This window comes from Dermacentor andersoni, chromosome 10 (genome assembly GCF_023375885.2).
Source record: "Dermacentor andersoni chromosome 10, qqDerAnde1_hic_scaffold, whole genome shotgun sequence".
In the NCBI taxonomy this organism is placed as follows: domain Eukaryota; kingdom Metazoa; phylum Arthropoda; class Arachnida; order Ixodida; family Ixodidae; genus Dermacentor; species Dermacentor andersoni.
In genome coordinates, this window is record NC_092823.1 from 24,459,476 (window position 1) to 24,480,566 (window position 21,091).

A 21,091-nucleotide genomic window follows, 5' to 3' on the forward strand; every position below is an offset into this window, starting at 1 on the left:
CAGTACTCACCTACGGGGCAGAAACCTGGAGGCTTACGAAAAGGGTTCTACTGAAATTGAAAACGACACGACGAGCTATGGAAAGAAGAATGATGGGTGTAACGTTAAAGGGGGATAAGAAGAGAGCATATTGGGTCAGGGAACGAACACAAGTTAATGACATATTAGTTGAAATCAAGAAAACGACATGGGCATGGGCAGGGCATGTAATAAGGAGGGGAGATAACCGATGGTCATTAAGGGGTACGGAGTGGATTCCAAGAGAAGGGAAGCGTAGAAGGGGGTGGCAGAAAGTTAGGCGGGCGGGTGAGATTAAGAAGCTTGCAGGGACAACGTGGCCACACCACAATTAGCGCATGACCGGAGAGGCCTTTGCCCTGCAGTGGGCATAGCCAGGCTGCAGGCGCTGATGATGACACAAACGTAATCCGAAGTTGATGCGTGTTCAAGAGACACATCTGAAACCTACAAACACTAAATTTCTTCCTAATTATCTTCCGCAAAACCGTGATGATGCTAACGCCTCCGGTGGGGTAGCAATAGATGCCAAGCCTGTAGCTTGTCATCAAGTCGCCCTTCAGACGCTCCTTGAGGCAGTGCAAGTACAGGTAATATTTAAAAAAAATAAACTGGTCACTGTGTGTTCTATGCACATATCCCCTAACAGTCATCCCGTAAAAAGCGGTTTATATAATCTCATTGATCAGCTTCCGGACCCCTACATACTCGTGGGTTACTTTAATGCGTGCAACACGATGTGGGGGCAGTTGCGATGCGACGAGAGGTCGATTCATTGAGAATTTTCTTCTCACCTCTATTGTCGGCGTATATGGTGAGCCCGACGTCTTTCAGTTCTTGTAGCTTTTCTGGTAGCCCGATCATAACCAGGTTGAAGAGCGCGGCCGAGATGACGGAGCCCTGCAGGGTGCCACTGCTTCCCAGCGTCTGCTCCTCTAGCTGGAGGTCCCCTACCACTAAAACATTACCATCTGGGTGCATGACGGCAGCGACGGTCACATCGAAACGGCACTGCAACTAGCAATCGACACAATACAGGAATATCTCGTGGGTACCGGGTTACGATGTTCACCGAAGAAGTCGGAACTCCTACTCTACCTCCCCACGCAGAGGGGCAAGCCACCCGCGTGTGTTGGGCTAGAATAGGATAAGACGAGACTACGAAAGAAAAACGGAGCAACCATCCCGATAGTGCAGAGAATTAGGGTCCTCGGCATGATAATCGAGGCCAACGGCGTCAACGGCGAAACGATTACTAAATTAAAGCACAAGACGGCTAACGCCATGAGAATCCTCAAGAGGGTCACTAGCAGAAGAAACGGAATGAGGGAGGCGAGTCTCACACGACTCGTACACTCTTCCGTCATGTGCCATATTGCTTACGTCGCGGCATTCCACAACTGGTACAAGTGAGCAGAAGTCAAGATCAACGTCCTCATCCGCAAGGTGTACAAGATAGCCCTGGGTCTATCCGAGTCCACCAGCACGTACCGCTTGCTCCAGCTCGGGCTTCACAACACGCTTAGCGAAATCGCCGAGGTGACGTAGCGCACTTCACAACTAGAAAGATTAGCGGGCATGAGAGCGGGACGCCAGATGGAACCAACAAAGCCAGAAAGTCGCCGTTCCAGACGCGATCTAAAAAACGCTAAGAGTCGACCCGATTCCATGGAACATCTACCCGGAACACAACCGGAGAAGAAGAGTGGCCAGAGCCAGAGCTCTCCTCCACACCCACGGAGACGAAACGGGGACACGGTTCGTAGACGCTGCGGAATACGCAGAACGCTCGCGATTCGCGGTTGCAGTCTTCGATTCGAGAGGCAAAACGCGCATATCGGCAAGTGTAGCGTGCAAGCGCGCAGAAGAAGCGGAGGGCGCGGCGGTGGCACTCGCCCTCGTGGATCCGACGTGTAAGACGGTTCTCTGCGACTCGCGACAAGCGGTCAGAAACTTCTCCAAAGGATGGATCTCACGGAGAGCGGCCCGAGCCGTGAGCGATCGACAAGTCCAGCCAGATATAGATTTTCAATCCAGAATCCAGTGGTTCCCGGCGCACGTGGGAGAAGTATCGAAGACACATCGCAACCGAAACGAGACGGCGCACGCCAAGGCGCGCGAGCTCGCGAACCGCGCCGGCGACCAACGTCCACGCGACAGCACCAAAGACTGCTTGACGAGCTACAACGAAATTACCAAGGCCCTCTGCCTGGCCCACCGTACCTTCCCTCCGCCCAACGACAAGCTGGACACCCTGTCCAGGCGGTCGCCCTCAGACACCTCCAGACGCTCATGTACCCTAACCCGGCACAATACCACAGGGTCTACCCCTGTACATGCCCTAAAATATATGATATAGCCACTTTAACTCACATGCTCTGGGTCTGTAACAAAAACCCGCACGGTGCTAACTCCGGATCCCTTCCGCCGCGGCGGGCCGCTGCCTTGCGCAGCCCCAGCCTCGGCGACCAACTCTGCGCCGTCCAGCAGGCCCGCGAGGCGGTGGCGAGGCAACAACACCTCGACGTCCCCACGTGGGAGACCTAAGGCCCCGTCGCCGAAAGCTCTGCAGGACTATAAATGAAGTTGTTACCAACTAACCTCTAATGCCTGCCTGCTTAAGAAGCCGACCTATTACAGCGTCCAAGACAGCTCCTATTCATCGATAGATTTAGCCATTGGCTCTTCTTCTCTTCTGATTCACCTGGAATGGAATGTCAACAAACCTTTTCGAAGTCACCACTTCGCTCTAACTTTAAGCTTCATAACTCTGCATGAGTATCCTCCCCATATTCTTCGATGGAAATTAGCATCGGCTGACTGGGATCATTTTAAAGAATCAGCTTGTTTACCATGACATTTTATAAATGATTTTACTATGGATGATGCTGTCGCAAATTTTACGAATTGTATTACTGATCCAGCCGAAAAGTTTATACCACAAACAAATGGTAGTTCACTTAGAAGACGTGTGTTGCCTGGTGGAATGAAGACTGTAGAGAGGTGCGAAAAAGGTAGAATAAGGCATGGCACGTATTGCATAGATCGCCAAATTTCGCATCAAATCTCATTCAATTTAAGAAGATTAAATCACAGGGGAGGCAAACACAGCGTCAGGCAAAGAGAGAAAGCTGGGTGGGGTTCCTCTCAGGCATAAATTCATACACACAGGAGGCGAAAGTGTGGATCGAACAGCTTAAGAAAGCCTAAAGAGCAACAAATCCATCCACTGCGTCTGGTGAACGACCAAGGGAATGCCTTGAAAGATCAGGCGAACTCTCTTGGGGCGCACTTTCAGTGTGGATCAAGCTCAATCCGTTATTCACAATCCTTCCTTACATGCGAACAAATAGAATAATGTAAGAGAGTCGTACGTAAACACCGACAGAACAAACCATATAACCAACATTTCAGTACTGCCGAGTTGAGAGCTGCCTTGGTCGCATGCAGGAGCTCTGCACCGGGACCTGACAGAGTCATGTATGACAAGATCAAAAACTTACACACTGACACAGAAGTTACGCTACTCGCACTTTTCAATACTATTTGGGCTGCCGGATACTTTCCATCCCCACGGAAAGAAGCGATTGATGTCCCTGTTTTGAAGCACGTTAAAAGACCCATCCTCGGTGGCATGTTCCCGCCCGATAGCTCTCACAAATTGCCTTTGCAGGCTAGTCGAACCCTATTATAACAATATTCAAGCGCCATGAAAATACCATTTTTATAACCGATAATTGTTATAACCTGGTTGCATGAAAAAAAATCAAAATAGGGGGATGGCAAAGCTGATGTGAGAAAACTATAATGGCGGGGAGGCCAGTGCCCTTCCCCACCACCTTCCTCCGCCCGGCTGCTGATTGTGTTCTCTCGTTTAACTGCTTCCTGGGCACCCCATCGCATGTAACAAGCCGCGGCTGTCGGCGTTAAAGAATGGCACTGCTATAACAAAAGCAAAGAAAGGTCACGGGCGGCAAGTGACATACGAGCCCCGCCGAGGCATTGCTTTGATGGCCCCAAAAGGCGTCTTTTAAAAAATGCGGGAAGGTTGCCGCGGCAAGATCCCAGCTTGAGAAATCCAGGAGAAAGACTAGAGCGAGATCACCACAAGCAACTCGCCACGCACTTCCCACAAGTTTGCACGAGAAAACCGCATGTCCGTCAGCCTTGTTTGCTTTACGCGAAGCATGCCTACATCCTTCTCCAACGCATCCAGAGGTGCCCCACGTCCGACAAACCGTGCTGAAGGCGGGCAGATCCGGCATGTTGGTATCAAACTCTTGTATAGAATAATATGCCAGACCACGCCGAGCAGCGCGCTGTCCCCAAGCATCGTCACCGCCGTTTTGATGTATGGTGAATTGTCATGAGGGTCGTGGGCCTGACACGCTAGGATTTGCAACACACTGTGCGAGGAGTTGGTGGCGAGCGACAAAATTGGCTGGGTAGTGTACAAGTCGCAGCTTTCAGCATTAAGTTACGCTGTCACCGGGCTGTATTCAGCCGGTCTTGCTTGCTTTGTGTGTGTGTTCAGGCTTCATTTGTGGTTTTATTTTGGTGTTCAGCTATCGGAAAAGGCACATGCATTCGCTGAGAGTAGCCTGTGGATCATCTCGTCGAGAGTGCGCCCCATTTTAGCTTAACTATGAGAAGTGCAGTTGTCTCTAAAGGTGCATGCGGATGATTTCTTTTCATTAGGAAGCCCCCACGCACAGGAATTTACAGGACCTAAAGCAATTTCTTATGGTGAAACTGCCTACCAATGTAAGCCAAAGTTCATAGAGCAGTTGAAACTATTTAAGATGCAATGCTGCGCGAACAGGTGAAAGAAAATGGATCAACTGATGTGGCACAGAGAGCCAGTTGTGGCAATAAGATATGGAACTATGCATAAAAAGTAGTGTTTAAACAGCCGTTGTCACATTATGCGTTACTGTAAAAAAATGAATGACAACAAACGAAACTGCTGCTGTGGCATCGTTCTTCCTCCGGGAAAAAAAATTCTGCTGCGCGTCAGCGCTAAGCTACAGACACTCAATCGCAATATTTACTGATTGCCATGTCTGGAAATACGGTTTTGTTGCTAAGCATGCATGTGGCCGGAAGTCTCAGCGTCAACACATGCCAGAGCTGCTCGAGCTGAGTTACGGTGCTAACACCAGCAGATTAGAGAATTTTAGTGCGTCCCGTATTCCAGCAAGTGCAGGTGGTTTGCCGGATGAGCGGGGGCGTAAATGTGAGTGGCCAGACTGGTGGCGCCAGCTGGTGGTGCGAAGCTCAATGACATAAACACAGATCCAATTACTATATTCTTCTTAGCTGCTCCCCGCAGGGGCGTCTGCGTGAGCAGGCGTTTGGTGTGTTGCGACACCACGGACCCGAGCACACGAGGGTCGGACCCTCCCGCGTGTAACCGTGCGCGGCTTAGCTGTGTCCGGGGAAAGGGGGATCCTGGAGGTTGAGCCGATGCTGGGTGTTCGGACCTTTAAGGCCCCCCGGCGGAGGCAACACACCTCTTTGGCCTCTGCTTCACGTAGACGGCACCCCCGGACTGACCCACCCGGGGGAAATCGGTAGTCGCCTCTTCCTCTCTCTCCCCTCAAACCTTCGTCTTTATCTCTCACTTTTTTATCTTTCCTGTCTTCTTCTCTCTTCCATTTACTTCCTTTCTCCACGGCGGCAAGGGTTAACCTTGTGTGGATATCCTACCTTGGGTACACCATATTTGGTTATAGTGACGGCGTACGGCTGGCGTCGTGCAGGCTTGGACACAAGCCCTGCCGCGTCCCCTCGTTGGGCTCCGTGGTGGGCGGTCGGCGCTGTTGCCGAACACACACACTTTCTTATGGCAGCTCAAATCTCTGTTGTCCATGATCGGCGTCTCAAAAGATGCCGCACCGAAGTACCATTTCGATTCTCCTTTCGAAGCAACGCTCCATCTTTCCCCAAATACTATGTAGTCCACAGTGAAAGTAACACGCCTATTAGAAAGCTTTCTCCATTCCTGGTCGCCAAATGCCTGAAAGATAAAATCGGACAGACATACAAAGCCTCCAAAATGTCTAGCGGGGACCTCCTCCTAGAATTGAATAGTAAAGATCAAGCAGATAAGCTGTCTGAACTTACCAGTATTGGCGAGGCGACAGTGACTGTTTCAGCCCACAGAACACTCAACACAAGCAGGGGAGTAATATCTGAAGAACATTTTATTGGATTAAGCGACGAGGAACTGCTGGAAGGTTTCCAGGAACAAAATGTTACCAAAGTACAGAGAATAGTAATCCGCAGAAACGATCAAGAAATCCCCACCAAACATGTTATACTCACCTTCGGAACAAGCGTAATGCCTACTTCACTCGATGCAGGTTATGTCAAAGTCAATGTGAGACCGTATATCCCGAATCCCAGACGATGTTTCAAGTGCCAAAGATTTGGACATGCTTCACATGCATGCCGAGGACAAACAACTTGTGCTAAGTGCAGCTCCAACGACCACCAATCAGAGAATTGCACTTCTTCACCACATTGTGTTAACTGCAAGGGAGATCACCCAGCTTATTCGCGGTCCTGCCCTTGCTGGAAAAAAGAAAAAGAAGTCATTGCACTAACTGTTAAAGAAAAAATCTCGTTCTTCGAAGCCAGGAAAAGACTGTCGTACCTTCCCCGAAGAAGTTATGCCGAAGTGACGCAGGCGGGGGCAGCGTCACAGAGGCCTCCGGAGTCCTCCGAGCCCACGCGCAGTGGTGCCGCAGTGACTCCTCCCGCCCCGCAGGGCCCTAAAATCAAACGAACCCCAAGGCCCGAGGCACGTGTCTCAGCGCCTAACTCTCGGTCCTCCAGCGCCTCAGAGAGAGCGATGGAGGTCGACACAAAAAACCCGGTGTCATTGACACCGAAGGACAAGCGCTCTCTTGAGCGCGGTAAGAGGGACAAGATCCCAATAACCACCCAAAATAAGAAAGCGATAACCTGAAGGTTATCGCTCCTTTGTATCACCCTTCCTGAGATGAACGTCACCTAATATCTTACCTACCTCCTATTCAACTGTTAAAGCCATTTTTTACCCTCATATTCCATAATGGCTTTTATTATTCACTGGAACTGTAGAGGTCTTTTACATAACTTAGGTGACATTAAAGACCTGTTATTTAACTTCTCTCCTGTGGCCTTATCCTTACAGGAAACAAACCTAGGTGAAAAACACAAACATATTTTAAAAGGTTTCACTGTACTCAGATGAACCGGCTTTCGGGTGGTGTAGCCATTATTGTGCAGGGCGGTATTGCAGTTAGAGAAGTTCCGATTACCAGTCACATAGAAGCCGTTGCTGTCACTGTTATAACTCACAAAACCCTCACCATTTGCTCGCTGTATATCCCACCCCACACCCATTTTACCACTAAACATTTAGAAAATATAACAGGTCAATTACCGGAGCCATTTGTTTTAGTGGGGGATTTTAATGCTCACGGTACTCTTTGGGGCAGTATCAAAACTGACCAAAGAGGGCAAATGGTTGAGGGTTTTATTCTATCCAATGATATCTGCCTTTTAAATTCAGGTGCACCGACATACTTTTCACCGACTTCCCGCACTTTTAGTTGTTTAGATTTAGCTTTTTCCTCACCATCTCTTTTTAATGATTTTAAATGGGAAACCGTCGACAAGTCTTATGGCAGTGATCACTTGCCCGCAATCATCAAATTTTTATCATTACCACCAACCTTAATCACAAGGCCACGCCAGTGGAAATTACAGCTAGCTGACTGGCCGCTTTTTACGGAAAACGCGAGACTGGAAGTTGTCTTTTCACAAGAACTAAGCATTGATGAACTTAATAAAAAAATCACTGAAGTAATAATCTCTGCAGCAGAAAAGGCAATACCCCAGTCATCCGGTATTGTACACAAAAGGTTAAATCCCTGGTGGACGAACGAGTGTACCGAAGCCAAAAAGAAACAAAATAAGGCCTGGGGAATCCTATGTAGGTACCCCACTTATAGCAACCTTTTAAATTTCAGACAGGCCAAAGCCAAAGCACAATTTATTCGAAGGCAGGCAGAGAAATCGTCATGGCAAAAATATGTATCCTCAATTATTAATACGGTCACGTCAAAACGAATGTGGGACCAGGTAAGAAAGTTTAGAGGAGAGTACACATCATACACAATTCCACTACTCACATGTCCAGGCACACAAACAACACTGCAGGACCAGGCGAACTTATTAGGCGAACATTTTTACAAGGTCTCAAGCTCAGCAAACTACTCAAGTGACTTCTTAAAATATAAAATGTCGGCGGAGAAACAGAGATTGCCCACTACTGGGGCTTCAAATGAACCTTATAATAACGCCCTCACAATGCAAGAATTGAACAGGGTTCTCTCTGCCAGTAAAAAAACAGCAACAGGCCTTGACCGTGTCCACTACACAATGTTGGCACACCTCTCTCAAGCATCAACAAAAACACTTTTTAAATTTTTCAACAAGATCTGGGAATCTGGAATAATGCCCACAGACTGGAAAAATGCAGTAATAGTGCCTTTTTTGAAATCAGGTAAATCCACAACGTCCCCAAGCAGCTACAGACCCATTGCCTTAACAAGCTGTCTAGCCAAAACCTACGAGAGTATCATAAACATAAGGCTCACATTCATCCTTGAATCACGGAATCTTATAGACGTGCACCAGTGCGGATACAGAAAGGGCTGCTCAACAACTGACCACGTCGTACGACTAGAACATGAAATACGTAACGCGTTTCTACACAAACAACACTGTCTCACAGTATTTTTCGATCTAGAGAAAGCGTATGATACCACTTGGCGGTATGGAATTTTAAGAGACCTGGCTGAATTGGGAGCGCGTGGCAGAATGCTAAACTGTCTATCTGATTTTATGGCAAATAGAACATTTCAGGTGCGTCTCGGCGCAATACTTTCACGCACATTTACACAGGAAAATGGCGTTCCACAGGGTTGTATTCTGAGCACGACACTCTTCATAATCAAAATGAACTCTGTTAACAAGATCATACCATCCTCTGTTATGCACTCCATATATGTCGACGATCTGCAAGTTGCTTGCCGCGCCTCAAATCTATCCACTTGCGAAAGACAACTACAAATAACCATAAATAACCTTACACAATGGGCTGACAAAAATGGATTCCGTTTTTCAACAGACAAAACTGTTACAGTTCTCTTCTCCCAGAAACGAGGATTACACTTGAACCCAGTTCTCACATTGCATAGTACAACCTTGCCGGTCAAAGAACACTCTAAATTTCTAGGCGTAACGTTTGACACAAAGCTGAACTTCCTGGCCCACATTAACACAACTAAAATTAAAGCAAATAAAGCATTAAATATCCTCAAGGTGCTATCACACAAGCACTGGGGATCTGACCGAACTTGTCTACTACGTATATACCGGTCCCTCGTACGTAGCATCCTCGACTACGGTAGTGTAGTTTATGGTGCAGCTAGGCAGTCATACATCAAGCGACTCGATCCAGTTCATAATCTCGGCCTACGACTGGCAAGCGGTGCCTACAGAACATCGCCTGTCCAAAGTTTATATGTTGACTGCAATGAGCCGTCCTTACAGCAACGCAGAGCACTGCTTACACTTTCCTATGTACTACGAGTTCGATCATCACCACAACATATATGCTACAACATCGTTACACAGTGCATATCAAGGATACACTACACAAGCAAACCGAACATGATTCGGCCACTAATCTTACGATACGAAGAATACTGTCAGGCTTATGATGTTCCTCACGAGGCCCTGCAGGTTGCTGAAAGGCCACCAAGATTGCCACCATGGTACAACTTTTCACAGCTATGTGACTGGACACTAACACATCTAAAGAAAAAAGACATCCCACAAGAACACATAATACAAGAGTTTCGAGCTATACAAGAAAAATATCAACATTACACGGAATTTTACACCGACGGCTCCAAAACACAAGAATGCGTAGGTGTCGGAATAATTACAAAAAATTGGCAAAATAGCATTCGGATAAATAATTTTTCTTCAGTGTTTACCGCCGAAGTTTTCGCAATATGGACGGCAGTAAAAAAATTTACCAGTGACAAGCAGACGAATGCTATCATATATACCGATTCGCTAAGCGCACTCAGAGCTCTAAACCCTAACTCCGCGTCCGAACCCCTACTTGGTGACATCCTAAACATGTTGGCTTATAACGAATATGGAAGAACAATACGATTATGCTGGGTCCCAAGCCATGTCGGGATACCAGGGAATGAAGCAGCAGATAGATGCGCGTTCATGGCAGCACACAAAGGTATAACGCAAAACAACACTTCCATACCAAGACAGTATCCGAGCTATTCATAAGGCCCTGACATTAAAGTGGCAACTAGAGTGGGACACATGCACAAATAACAAGTTACACACAATAAAACCCGTGCTTAGAGAATGGAAGTCGTGCTGTCACCAGCAACGCTTCTATGAGGTGATCCTATGTAGACTCCGAATCGGGCATACGCACCTGACCCACAATTTTCTACTTCAAAACGAAAACCTGCCAACTTGCGAGAAGTGCCATGAACCACTCACCGTTATGCACATTATTATGACATGTCCAAATATTGAAACACAGAGACACGAGCTTTTACAGAATCTCTATAACTTACACATACCTTTACACCCTGCCTCAATAGTCTGAGATGAACCGCTAGTACCTTTCGTTGACTTGTTCAGCTTTCTAGAAGAAACCGGTTTTTTACACAGACTCTAAAATAACGCTGCTTCCACTGTTTAACATTTGAATCCTTAATATCTTGTGGCTGGCGCAGCATGGCCTTAGTTGCTTTTGCGCCATTAAACCCGAATTAACTAACATCTTCTTAGCTGCTGGTGTAGAATTTCGACAGCGGTGTAATCGTGTTCACAATGACGCCGCTGCCGAAAATTTGCACCAGCAGCGAAGCAGAATGCAGGTTACTGCAAATTTTAGCTCTACGTTTGTCTGGTCGAGCTCTACGCCACCAGGTGGCTGCACCACTCCGGCCGCTCACACTTACGCCCCGACCATCCGGCAATCCGTCCAAACCACCTCGGTTTGCCGGAATAGCGGACACGCTAAAAGGTTCTAATATTATATTAGTTTCATTAGATAGCTAATTCATTGTTAGTGGCCAACGGTTCTGAATTGGTGCACGTGCTTAAGCGAATAGACACATAATGCAGCAGTCTGCCATTGCAGCTTGGCATTGCGCGACTTGAGCAGTGGACGCATGAAAGCGGCAGTGCAACGAACCGGCATCTGCGACTTCTCATGCGCAGTGCACGGACTCGGCACAGCGCTTTACTCCCTCGGCGACGGAAGGCACGCTACAAAGCCTACCATGCACGAAATTCTCTGAAAGTACCACCGCGGCGCAGCTGAGATGACCAGATATACTGCGGGGCCATACATTCACCAGCAGGGCATCGGGTTTTGTACAACCCGAAACCTAATAGCACGGCATAGAGGGCTCTGTTAACCGGCGTTACCGCAGTACCACCTGGGCAACCTGTCATGGCCATGAGGTACCAGCAAGCAACATGCGAGCGGCGCAGTTGACGCAGTCCATTCGTGTTCGGAGGGGTGGAAGGGCGACAGGAGAGAGCCGCGCTGAGATGGATGGAAAATGAGCGCGCGGCGGCTGTTGGAGCAGCGGCTCATTGTGCAGCGGCAAGAATTTCTCGTTTTCCTTTTTTCTTTTCAAGGATTTCTCATTTCACTACCTTTCGGCTTGGACACCCAGCAGCCAGACTTCGTCGTTATAACCGATAATGCGGCATCGGGGCATTGTAGTAAAGGAGGTAGTATTTCGCCATGGAAAACATACAAAAGTGGATGGTGCAGCAGCTTCTCATTGTTACAACCGATACATTATTAAAACCGGTATCATTATAAGGGGGTTCAACTGTATTTGAAAAACTCATTAGTCGGCGACTCGTACATTTCCTTGATCTGAACAAAATGCTTGATCCCTAGCAGTGTGGTGTCAGAGAAGGGCAGTCCACAGGCTATCATCGTGTGCGCATTGAAGGAAATATCCGTGACGCATTTGTACACAAATAGTTTTTCTTATCCATATTCCTCTATATGGAGAAGCTGTACGACACAATTTGGCGCTACGGAATCTTGAGAGACTTGTCGAGAATGGGCATCCGTGGGAATGTGCTAAACCTAATAGAAAACTATTTGTCAAATCGTACCTTCTGCATCAAAACTGTCAATATATCGTGACATCCATTTATACAGGAAACTGGTGCTCCCTAGGAAAGCGTGCTCAGCTGCACACTCTTCATTAGGATGAACACACTCCATACCTTATTAGCACCAGCTATTTTTTATTCGTCTACATAGACGACATACAAATAGGATTCAAATCCTGTAACCTCGCACACTGCGAGAGAAACACACAGCAGAGTTTGAACAAGGTGTCTTAGTGGGCAAACAAAAACGGATTTAAGATCAACCCCTACAAAAGTTCTGTTCTTTTCACAAGAAAGACAGGCCTGGTTCAAGATCCTTGTGTAGAACTGTGTGGACAAGAAATACCTGTCAACAAAGAGCACAAATTTCTAGGTATCATACTTGACTCCAGGCTCACTTTCATTCCACACATAAAATATCTTAAAGCAAAATGTCTAAAAACAATGAACTTACTGAAAATTCTATCCCCTACAACATGGGGTAGCGACAGGAAATGTTTAATTAATTTTCACAAGAGCCTCATTTGATCTTGGACTATGGTGCTGTTGTAACAACTCTGCCGCCCCAAGATCGCTAAAGATGCTAGATCCCGTCTACCAACTAGTTATCAGCCTAGCCACTGGCGCTTTCAGAACAAGTCCTATTGAAAACTAATATGTAGAATCAAATGAGCGCTCACTCCCTCTGCAGAGAACATGCATCAGCCTCATATATTTTCTCAAAATTAACTCAAATCATGAACATTCGTGTTCTACTACCGTTATCGATATGACATGTGCTACACTTTCTTGTAATCGGCCCTCTGCAAGACAGCTTTTGTATCTGCATGTGAGGGAGCACAGCGATGAAATGAATGTCCTACTCCTCGAACATCGCCTAATGCATCCAACCAAGCCGTCAATTTCTTGGGAGCGGCAGGTGGTAGAATGTGACATACGTTTTCTAGAATTTACAAAGCATGCTCCAGAGCTTGAAATCTGAATGCATTTCCTAGAATTCCAGTACAAGCACTCCTGCACAGAATTCTACGCAGATGCTTTGATGCCAGGGTGTCCTATGCAGCTGTCGGTCCATTGTTCTTGGAATATGATATACTGCATCCGGAAATAATTATCTTTACGGATGAAGCCTATGCAGCGTTGTCAGCTGTGAAGCATATACGGAAATCAAAACCCCAAAAAGCAATTATATTTATGGACTCCTTAAGCATCGAAGGCCTTGATGTCACTCTGTAAGAACAAAAATGCCATACTTTTTGAGCTCTATTCTGTCCTGCGTAAAACGAATATATCTAACCAGCATGTCATTATATGCTGGACGCCATGCCATAAGGGCATCGAGAGCAACGTTCTGGCATACCAGACGGCCACGTGATTTGCATCGCAAGCTATTAATCCTACCGCTGTTGTCCCTGCCACAGATCTGAGGTCTTTCTTACGAAAGAAACTACGAAACCACTGGAAATGCTTGTGGCACGCGGAAACAAGCAAGCAGCACATGATAAAGCCACAGTTACGTTTCTGGCCCTCTGCAACAAAATCACGCCGAACAGATGTCCTATACTGTAATCTCAGAATAGGATACACATTTGGCACCCATCATATTCTATTTACTAGAAATGAACCTCCAACCTGTGGTAGATGTGGGGAGAGGCTGACCGTCCTCCACGTCCTCCTGGAGTGTTGGGAAACCGAGAGAAAGAGACATTTTCGTCTAGTATACCGGCAGCAGATTCCTCGTCATCCTGTAATGTTTCTCAATCCAGAACCGTTTTTTTATAACAATACAGTCGTGGTTTCCTGAAAGATGTCTTACGTTATTAGTCCTGTAAATTCACGGCACATCCTCTTCAGAGGATGCCGCTGTGATAGTAGTTCTGTACAGCGCATGCCTCCAGGCCCTTGCATTTCAAGGGCTTTGTTAAGGCAGTATTGCTTCTTGCAAATATTTACCTCTAACGTATTTTACTACATCATCATTATTTCACCATGTAACTTGTCCATAGCAGACTTCATTAGCCATTGGCATAGAGAGCGAGAGAGAGAGAGAGAGAGACTCTTTATTAGAAGAACAGAATTTTGCTGGCACGTATACAACTGCTGGCATGCTACTCAGTATAGGGATGGGGAATGGGATTAAAAGATTCCAGAGAAAGTGGGAGAAAAAGAGAATAAAAATAAGTATGAAATGCACAAGTGGACCTGATACTAATATTTACAGGTGTCATGGCGGGCAAATATAGGCTTTTGTATATGAAACGTTCAATCTTTAAAGCTTTCCTATTAGACCAATTTCTGACAGGTATTTCAACATTTTATGGAGAGGTGTTCGTGTGGGATGAAGACACCCAATCAGTAAAAAAACTAAATAAGGAATGACCAGTCTTAAGCAATAGGAAGCCCCGAAATTTGGAATGCTCTGTTCTCTTAATAAACTGCCAAAGCATTAAAAATAAAGTTGATGTGTTTTATTCCCTACTCCATATGACGAATCCAGATATCGTTTTTGCTACTGAATCGTGGCTAGATGACTCAATAAGAGATAATGAAGTGTTTCCTTCAACATACCACGTATTTAGAAAAGACAGGAACTCTAGGGCCGGCAGAGTATTTATCCTAGCTAAGGAATTCTTGCAGTATACCGCAATAGGCGCGGAAACCAGCGATCATGAATCACCTTGGTGCAGGCTCCTCACTCCTGATAAAGGAACGATAGCGTTGGGCGTAGTTTATCGCCCACCCAGTGCACGACCACAAGTTATCACATCATTGGATGATACACTGGCCCCGCTTCCCGATAATCGAATTGTGCTAGCAGGTGACTTCAATTTTCCAAACTCAAACTTGGATAAGAGCATGCGTACAGACAAAACCTGCTCAGCATTTTTTGATATGGTCTGCAAATATGGGTTTTATCAATACGTGATGAACGGCACATGTGGAAATAACATCCTTGACCTACTATTCTGCAATGATCCGAGCGTTGTTCATGATGTTTGTGTTTCACCTGGTATTAGCGATCACAAAATTGTCACTGTAATGCTTACTCTGCCACAAATAATTCCTGCTACCCATGAAACTTGCAAAGTGTATGACTACTCTAGGGCAAATTTTAATGAAATCAGTCTTGGTCTGGAAGCAGTGTTTCAGGCTTTTACACAACACACATCCGAGGGTGTGAACATTCTGTGGAATTCTCTTAAAAGTGTGCTCTCATCAGTGATTGAAAAACATGTACCTTTCAAATACGTCTCAAAGTAAAAGTAGACAAACCCTGGATGACTTATGAGGTTAAAAGGAAGATAAAGCAAAGGACTCGTGCGTATCACAAATATAAAATGAACCCATCAAAGGAACATGAGCGCCGTCTACAAGAGTTACACCTGGAATATATTGACGCTATCAATACCGCCAAAGGCATGTACTTCTCCGGACAAGCTGATTCTATCAAAACAAATCCAAAAGCATTTTGGAGCTATCTTAGACGCGAAAGGAGAGTACAGGTATTCCAAGTATTCTTCACAATGGAATCCAGATATGTGAAAGCAACACTAAAGCGGACTGTTTCAACAACTACTTTAAATCAGTATTTCTAAAAACAAAACATAGGAACACTTTTCCCAACACTACATACAGTGTGCCAAACGTAATGCCCCCAAGTGCTATCACATTGGAGGGTATCAGGAACTGTCTCAACTCCATTAATGAAGCCAAAGCAATTGGACCAGACGGAATCTCTCCGAGGATACTCAAAGCCTGTTCTTTCAGTGTATCTCAATACTTATAAATAATATTCTGCAAAACTCTCGAAAATGGTGTGCTCCCTAAAGGTTGGAAAAAAGCCCATATAGTTCCAGCGTTTAAAAGGGTCCTAACTAACTATACCTAACTATAGGCCAATTTCACTTTGTTCCATATGTTGTAAAGTTTTTGAGCACATTCTTTATAGCAATATAAAGGGCACTTGGAAGGAAGCAATTTTTCTTTCCAAATCAGCACGGTTTTCGCAAAGGCGTGAGCTGCACCACTCAGCTGATAGAACTATTTCATGAGCTTGCAGATACTGCTGAAAAAAGAATGCGTACAGATGCAGTCTTTCTCGATTATTGCAAAGCCTTTGATTCCGTATCACATGAGCTGTTAATATATAAAATGAGCACTCTTAATTTGGATGCGAAAGTCATGAAGGTTATTGAAGACTACCTGAATGACAGAATACAATGAATAGTTATAGGAGGCAAGAATTCTAGTTTCATCCAAGTTACTTCTGGTGTGCTGCAAGGCTCGGTGCTGGGGCTGCTGCTGTTTTTAGTTTACATCAATGACATCGCTTCAAACATTTCCACACAAATTAGACTTTTCACAGATGACTGCTTTGTTTACAGATCCATTCGCAATCAACATGATATAGACGTACTCCAGCAGGACCTCAACAGCATAGCCTCCTGGTGTCAAAACTGGGAACTTAGCCTGAATACTGATAAATGTTACCAGGTAACATTCACTAAATATAAAATCACTAATGAACCTACTTACAAACTGGGAGATTTCATACTCAGGAAGGTTAACGAAGTTAAATACTTAGGTGTTCATCTAACTGCTGATCTGTCCTTTTCCAGCCATACTGATATGACCGTCAGGAAATCCGGGAAAATGCTTAGCCTACTTATACGAACCCTTAGAACTGCCCCTCAGATTCTCAAAACCATAGCATATAAGTCATTGGTAAGGCCGCAATTAGAATATGCCACCGCATTGTGGGATCCCCACCAGTGGTACGATTGATAAGTTAGAAGGCATACAAAACCGCGCTGCCAGGTTCATATCAAGGCAGTACTCCAGACACGTAAGCATAACAGCAATAAAGAAACATATCGGACTAGAGCTGCTACAGATAAGACACCAGAATCAGCGACTGAAACTTCTGCACGCAATATACACTGACGCGACAAGCATTAACAAGCTAAAATACCTTAAAGCACCCCACTATATCTCAAACAGAAGAGACCACAGTTTCAAAATACGTGAAATTTCCAGCAAAACAAACTAAACGAAGTTTTTTCTTTCCCGCATGTAGTATAGTGTCGCCCCCTGTCAGATCTCTGTGTCATCGCACATGTATGTTTTGTAGTTGTTTAACTAGATGGCGCACCCCCCTTCTGTCATGTGACAAGCTTGGACCAATCGGGAGGTGTCATCTAGCAGGTGAAGCCTTCATAAGTAATAAACAGCCGCAGGTCGGCGGAGTCTTCGTTCCGGTTTTCATCGGGAGCAGTTAGCTCCGTGTCTCCTTCACTGCGCCGGCGCTAGCCGCGCGTTCGCCCGTCGGGGCCCCCCGCTTGCCTGCCGCTGCCGACACAACATCTTTTGGCGACGAGGATGGGATTCCCGCAGCGGTTCCGACCGAAGCCCCGGGACACCAACGAGCTTCGTAAGTGAAGCGACCCTTCCCGTGTCCGCACGGCAGGCAAACGCCGCCGACGCACTTGGCGTCGCGAGGCTTCCGAGCCTAGGCCTACTCGCCCCCTTGTTCTTCCTTGCCCCATTCCTGCGGCGAGCTCCGGCTTGCCTCCTGCACGCTACCCGGCATGGCTTTTACTGCGAACCTTCCCGTTTTTCTTGAAGTGCCCGGCCCACCGTTAATCCCTTGGTATCGCTGGAAAAAAATTTTTCAGGCCCACCTCGAAGCGGCCGGCGGTGGCGACTGGACGGACGCGCGACGAGCGTCCGCGCTCGTCAGCGCTCTCGGGCGTGAGGGACAACGGAAGTACTTCGCAGACGAGGAGCAGGAAGCAGCAAGGCAGTTAACCGGCGCAGCGTCACCGTCAAGTGAAGCAGCAAGGCAGTCGACCGGCGCAGCGTCAACGTCAAGTGATGCGGTCCCGCCAGCGTCAGAGTTTCCGAGACTCTTGGAGCGGCTTGACCGGCTGTTCGCCGCGTCAACAAATGTCCTGGCGGAACGGCACGAATTCACCAGTCGGAAGCAGTTCGACGGAGAAGGATTCCTGGAATTCGTGACCGCATTGAAGGAGAAGGCGGTACAGTGCAACTTCGGCACAACCTATGGCGAGCGCGTCCGAGACCAAATCATACATGGGGTAGCGAACGTCAGCGTTCGCGAAAAGTTGCTGGCTCATGGCGAAACCCTGACCTTGGACAAGGCAGAAGAAATTGGACGCTCGTTAGAAGCCCTACATCGAGCGAACCGCGCGTTCGACTCGGAGAAAATACAAAGAATCGAGGCAGCTCAACTTGGCGTTCCGTCGACGGGCCAAGATGGCCGACTTCTTCCGGGGAGCCGCCAAGATGGCCGACGTAGTCCGGGAGGCCATGAAGATGGCCGACTTCTTCCGAGAGGCCGCCGAGACGACGGACTTCTTCCGAGAGGCCGCCGAGACGACGGACATTTCGCACATGGCTCCTCCGGGAACCGTGGTGCATGCGACCGGTGTGGCAGCACGAAACATATTGCAACGTACAGGAATTGTCCAGCAAGGAACCGGCGGTGCAACGCCTGCCACACGTTGGGCCATTTTGCATCAGTATGCCGAAAAATCCGTACTGTTCAGCACGTCTCTTCCGCAGAGACGCGGTCTTCAACTTCCGCAGGGCAGCCGTCCGCGTCTGTCCTGACGGTAAGCGCTTTTGAAACTAAAAAAGATTTGGAAGTTCCAGTCGTAGTGAACGGCGTCTCCATGCGACTGCCGGTGGATACGGGAGCGTCTGTCTCAATGATGACGGTCGAAGATTTTGGAAAGCACTTTGGTCGACAGCACAGACTGTCACAAACAGTGGACTTGAAAAATTTCTCCAAGCAATGGATCGACATTCAAGGCCTGTTTCAAGCCACTGTCCAGTTTTTCCAAAGGTCATGCTCCGTCACGTTCCACGTAACGACTACAGGAACATCACTGCTGGGTTTAGATGCCATCCAACGCTTGGGCATACAGATCGACGGTACGTCGCTGACATGCCGTCTACCATCGCTTCCTTCAGTACAGAGCCCCACAGGTGTGCCTCCGGGTTTTGATCACCTTTCCAGTGACGAGTTGGGCCTCGTCAACAACTTTGTGCACCGAATTCATCGGCAGCAAGATGCGAAACCAGTATCTTCAAAGTTGCGCCGACTACCCCTGGCTCTCCGTGACCAGCTCACACATGAATTGCGACGTCTCGGGGACTGCGACGTCATCGAGCGCGTCGAGGCTACTGAGTGGGTGTCTCCACTCGTGGTGGTGCGCAAGAAGGATGGAACCATGCGGCTCTGTGTAGATCTACGGGAACAGGACAGTCTTGTGTCTCAAGTGCAAGAAAGGGTCTTGCAGAAACAGTCGCAGACTAAACAGTACGTAGACAAACGTAGAGGTGCTCAGGCAACTCGTATCAAGGTGGGAGACACCGTCAGAATTAGATTTAACAGGAAAGGAATTTTTAAGTACAGTAAACCTCGTAAAGTCAAGGCCCAGATAGGACCATCTACTTTTCTACTCAGTGATGGAAAGACGTGGCATGTGTCTAAGTTAACCGTAGTGATGAAGGATCCAGCATGTAGTACATTGTGTACAAGTGATAGAAACTTTTTGTACTCATATTCAAACTTGGATAGTCATTCCGATGACTCGTCTGTAGTGTCATCGTCCTTTCATAGGCATCAGTTAAGTAGTTCGTCTGGCTGTATCACTTCCGAGTCTGCACAGTCGGCAGTCGTCTCTGATTCCGTGGGGGAATCGGTAGCCTCCCAGGACTTGTTGGGACTTCGAGAGGAGCTTCCTGGGCAACCCTCTCCAGCTTTGAGCGCTAACCACATTCAATTGTCCAACCAGGGGGAGGGAAATAATAGTGGGACGACTGGGTCTTTAAAGTCGACCGATACGCGTCGCAACCCCCAAAGTTCTTCTGAGGTACGCACGCGTCCTCATCGTGTCAGAAAACGGCCTCCGTGGCTCGATGATTTTGTTTATGTAGTGTAGAACGTATTTCCGTCTTCAAAATGCCACGGCTAGGGGCCTTGTTGTGACAGTCCACATGTTTCATTAACACAGGTATAAAAAGTGCTCCTTGTTGCGGTGCAGTGAGTTTTGTGCAGTGTTCCTTGTCAGACTTTGAGTGACTGCCCGTGTTTTGGTGCCCAAGACTGGTGCACGTGTATGTGAACTTGGGCAGGCATGGATTGAATTTGTTGTGGACTTAAGTGCATGCCTTGTGTGCATCTGGTGCACGCGTGTGTGACCGTGGGGGGGAATGAACTGAAATTGCCTTTGGACTTAAGTGCGCGTCTTGTGTGCGCGTTTCACTGTATGCTCGCTTTGTTTCCAGGGGGGGATGATGTAGTATAGTGTCGCCCCCTGTCAGATCTCTGTGTCATCGCACATGTATGTTTTGTAGTTGTTTAACTAGATGGCGCACCCCCCTTCTGTCATGTGACAAGCTTGGACCAATCGGGAGGTGTCATCTAGCAGGTGAAGCCTTCATAAGTAATAAACAGCCGCAGGTCGGCGGAGTCTTCGTTCCGGTTTTCATCGGGAGCAGTTAGCTCCGTGTCTCCTTCACTGCGCCGGCGCTAGCCGCGCGTTCGCCCGTCGGGGCCCCCCGCTTGCCTGCCGCTGCCGACACAACACCGCAGTATTTCTGAATGGAATAAGTTGCCAGTTGAAGTTGTGAGAGCTCCTCGGGATGCATTTTTAAGGCTAATCAATAATTTGTAATTGCAATCTTCTTCCAAACCAATGACTGCAGGCTGAGTGAACTTTTTTTTTGTACTGTTATTCATGTACTTCTTTCATGTACCTTCTTTTTTATCTGGGTGCATTGCTCCTTTGTCATCCCT

At 47.2% G+C, this 21,091-nt stretch overlaps 1 protein-coding gene across 1 annotated transcript; it reads left to right on the forward strand.

The window, feature by feature from the left end:
* Positions 1-17,502: 17,502 nt before the first annotated feature.
* Positions 17,503-20,783, forward strand: LOC129381942 (uncharacterized). Its single transcript, XM_055065219.2, has 2 exons — positions 17,503-17,695; positions 17,940-20,783. Exon 2 carries the CDS (start codon positions 18,960-18,962, stop codon positions 20,232-20,234), a length of 1,275 nt encoding a protein of 424 aa, XP_054921194.1. The 5' UTR covers positions 17,503-17,695; positions 17,940-18,959; the 3' UTR covers positions 20,235-20,783.
* Positions 20,784-21,091: the final 308 nt, after the last annotated feature.

What these genes read in the sequence shown, in the direction of transcription:
- LOC129381942 (XM_055065219.2), top strand. Translation starts at nt 18,960, where the DNA reads ATGCGACTGCCGGTGGATACGGGAGCGTCTGTCTCAATGATGACGGTC.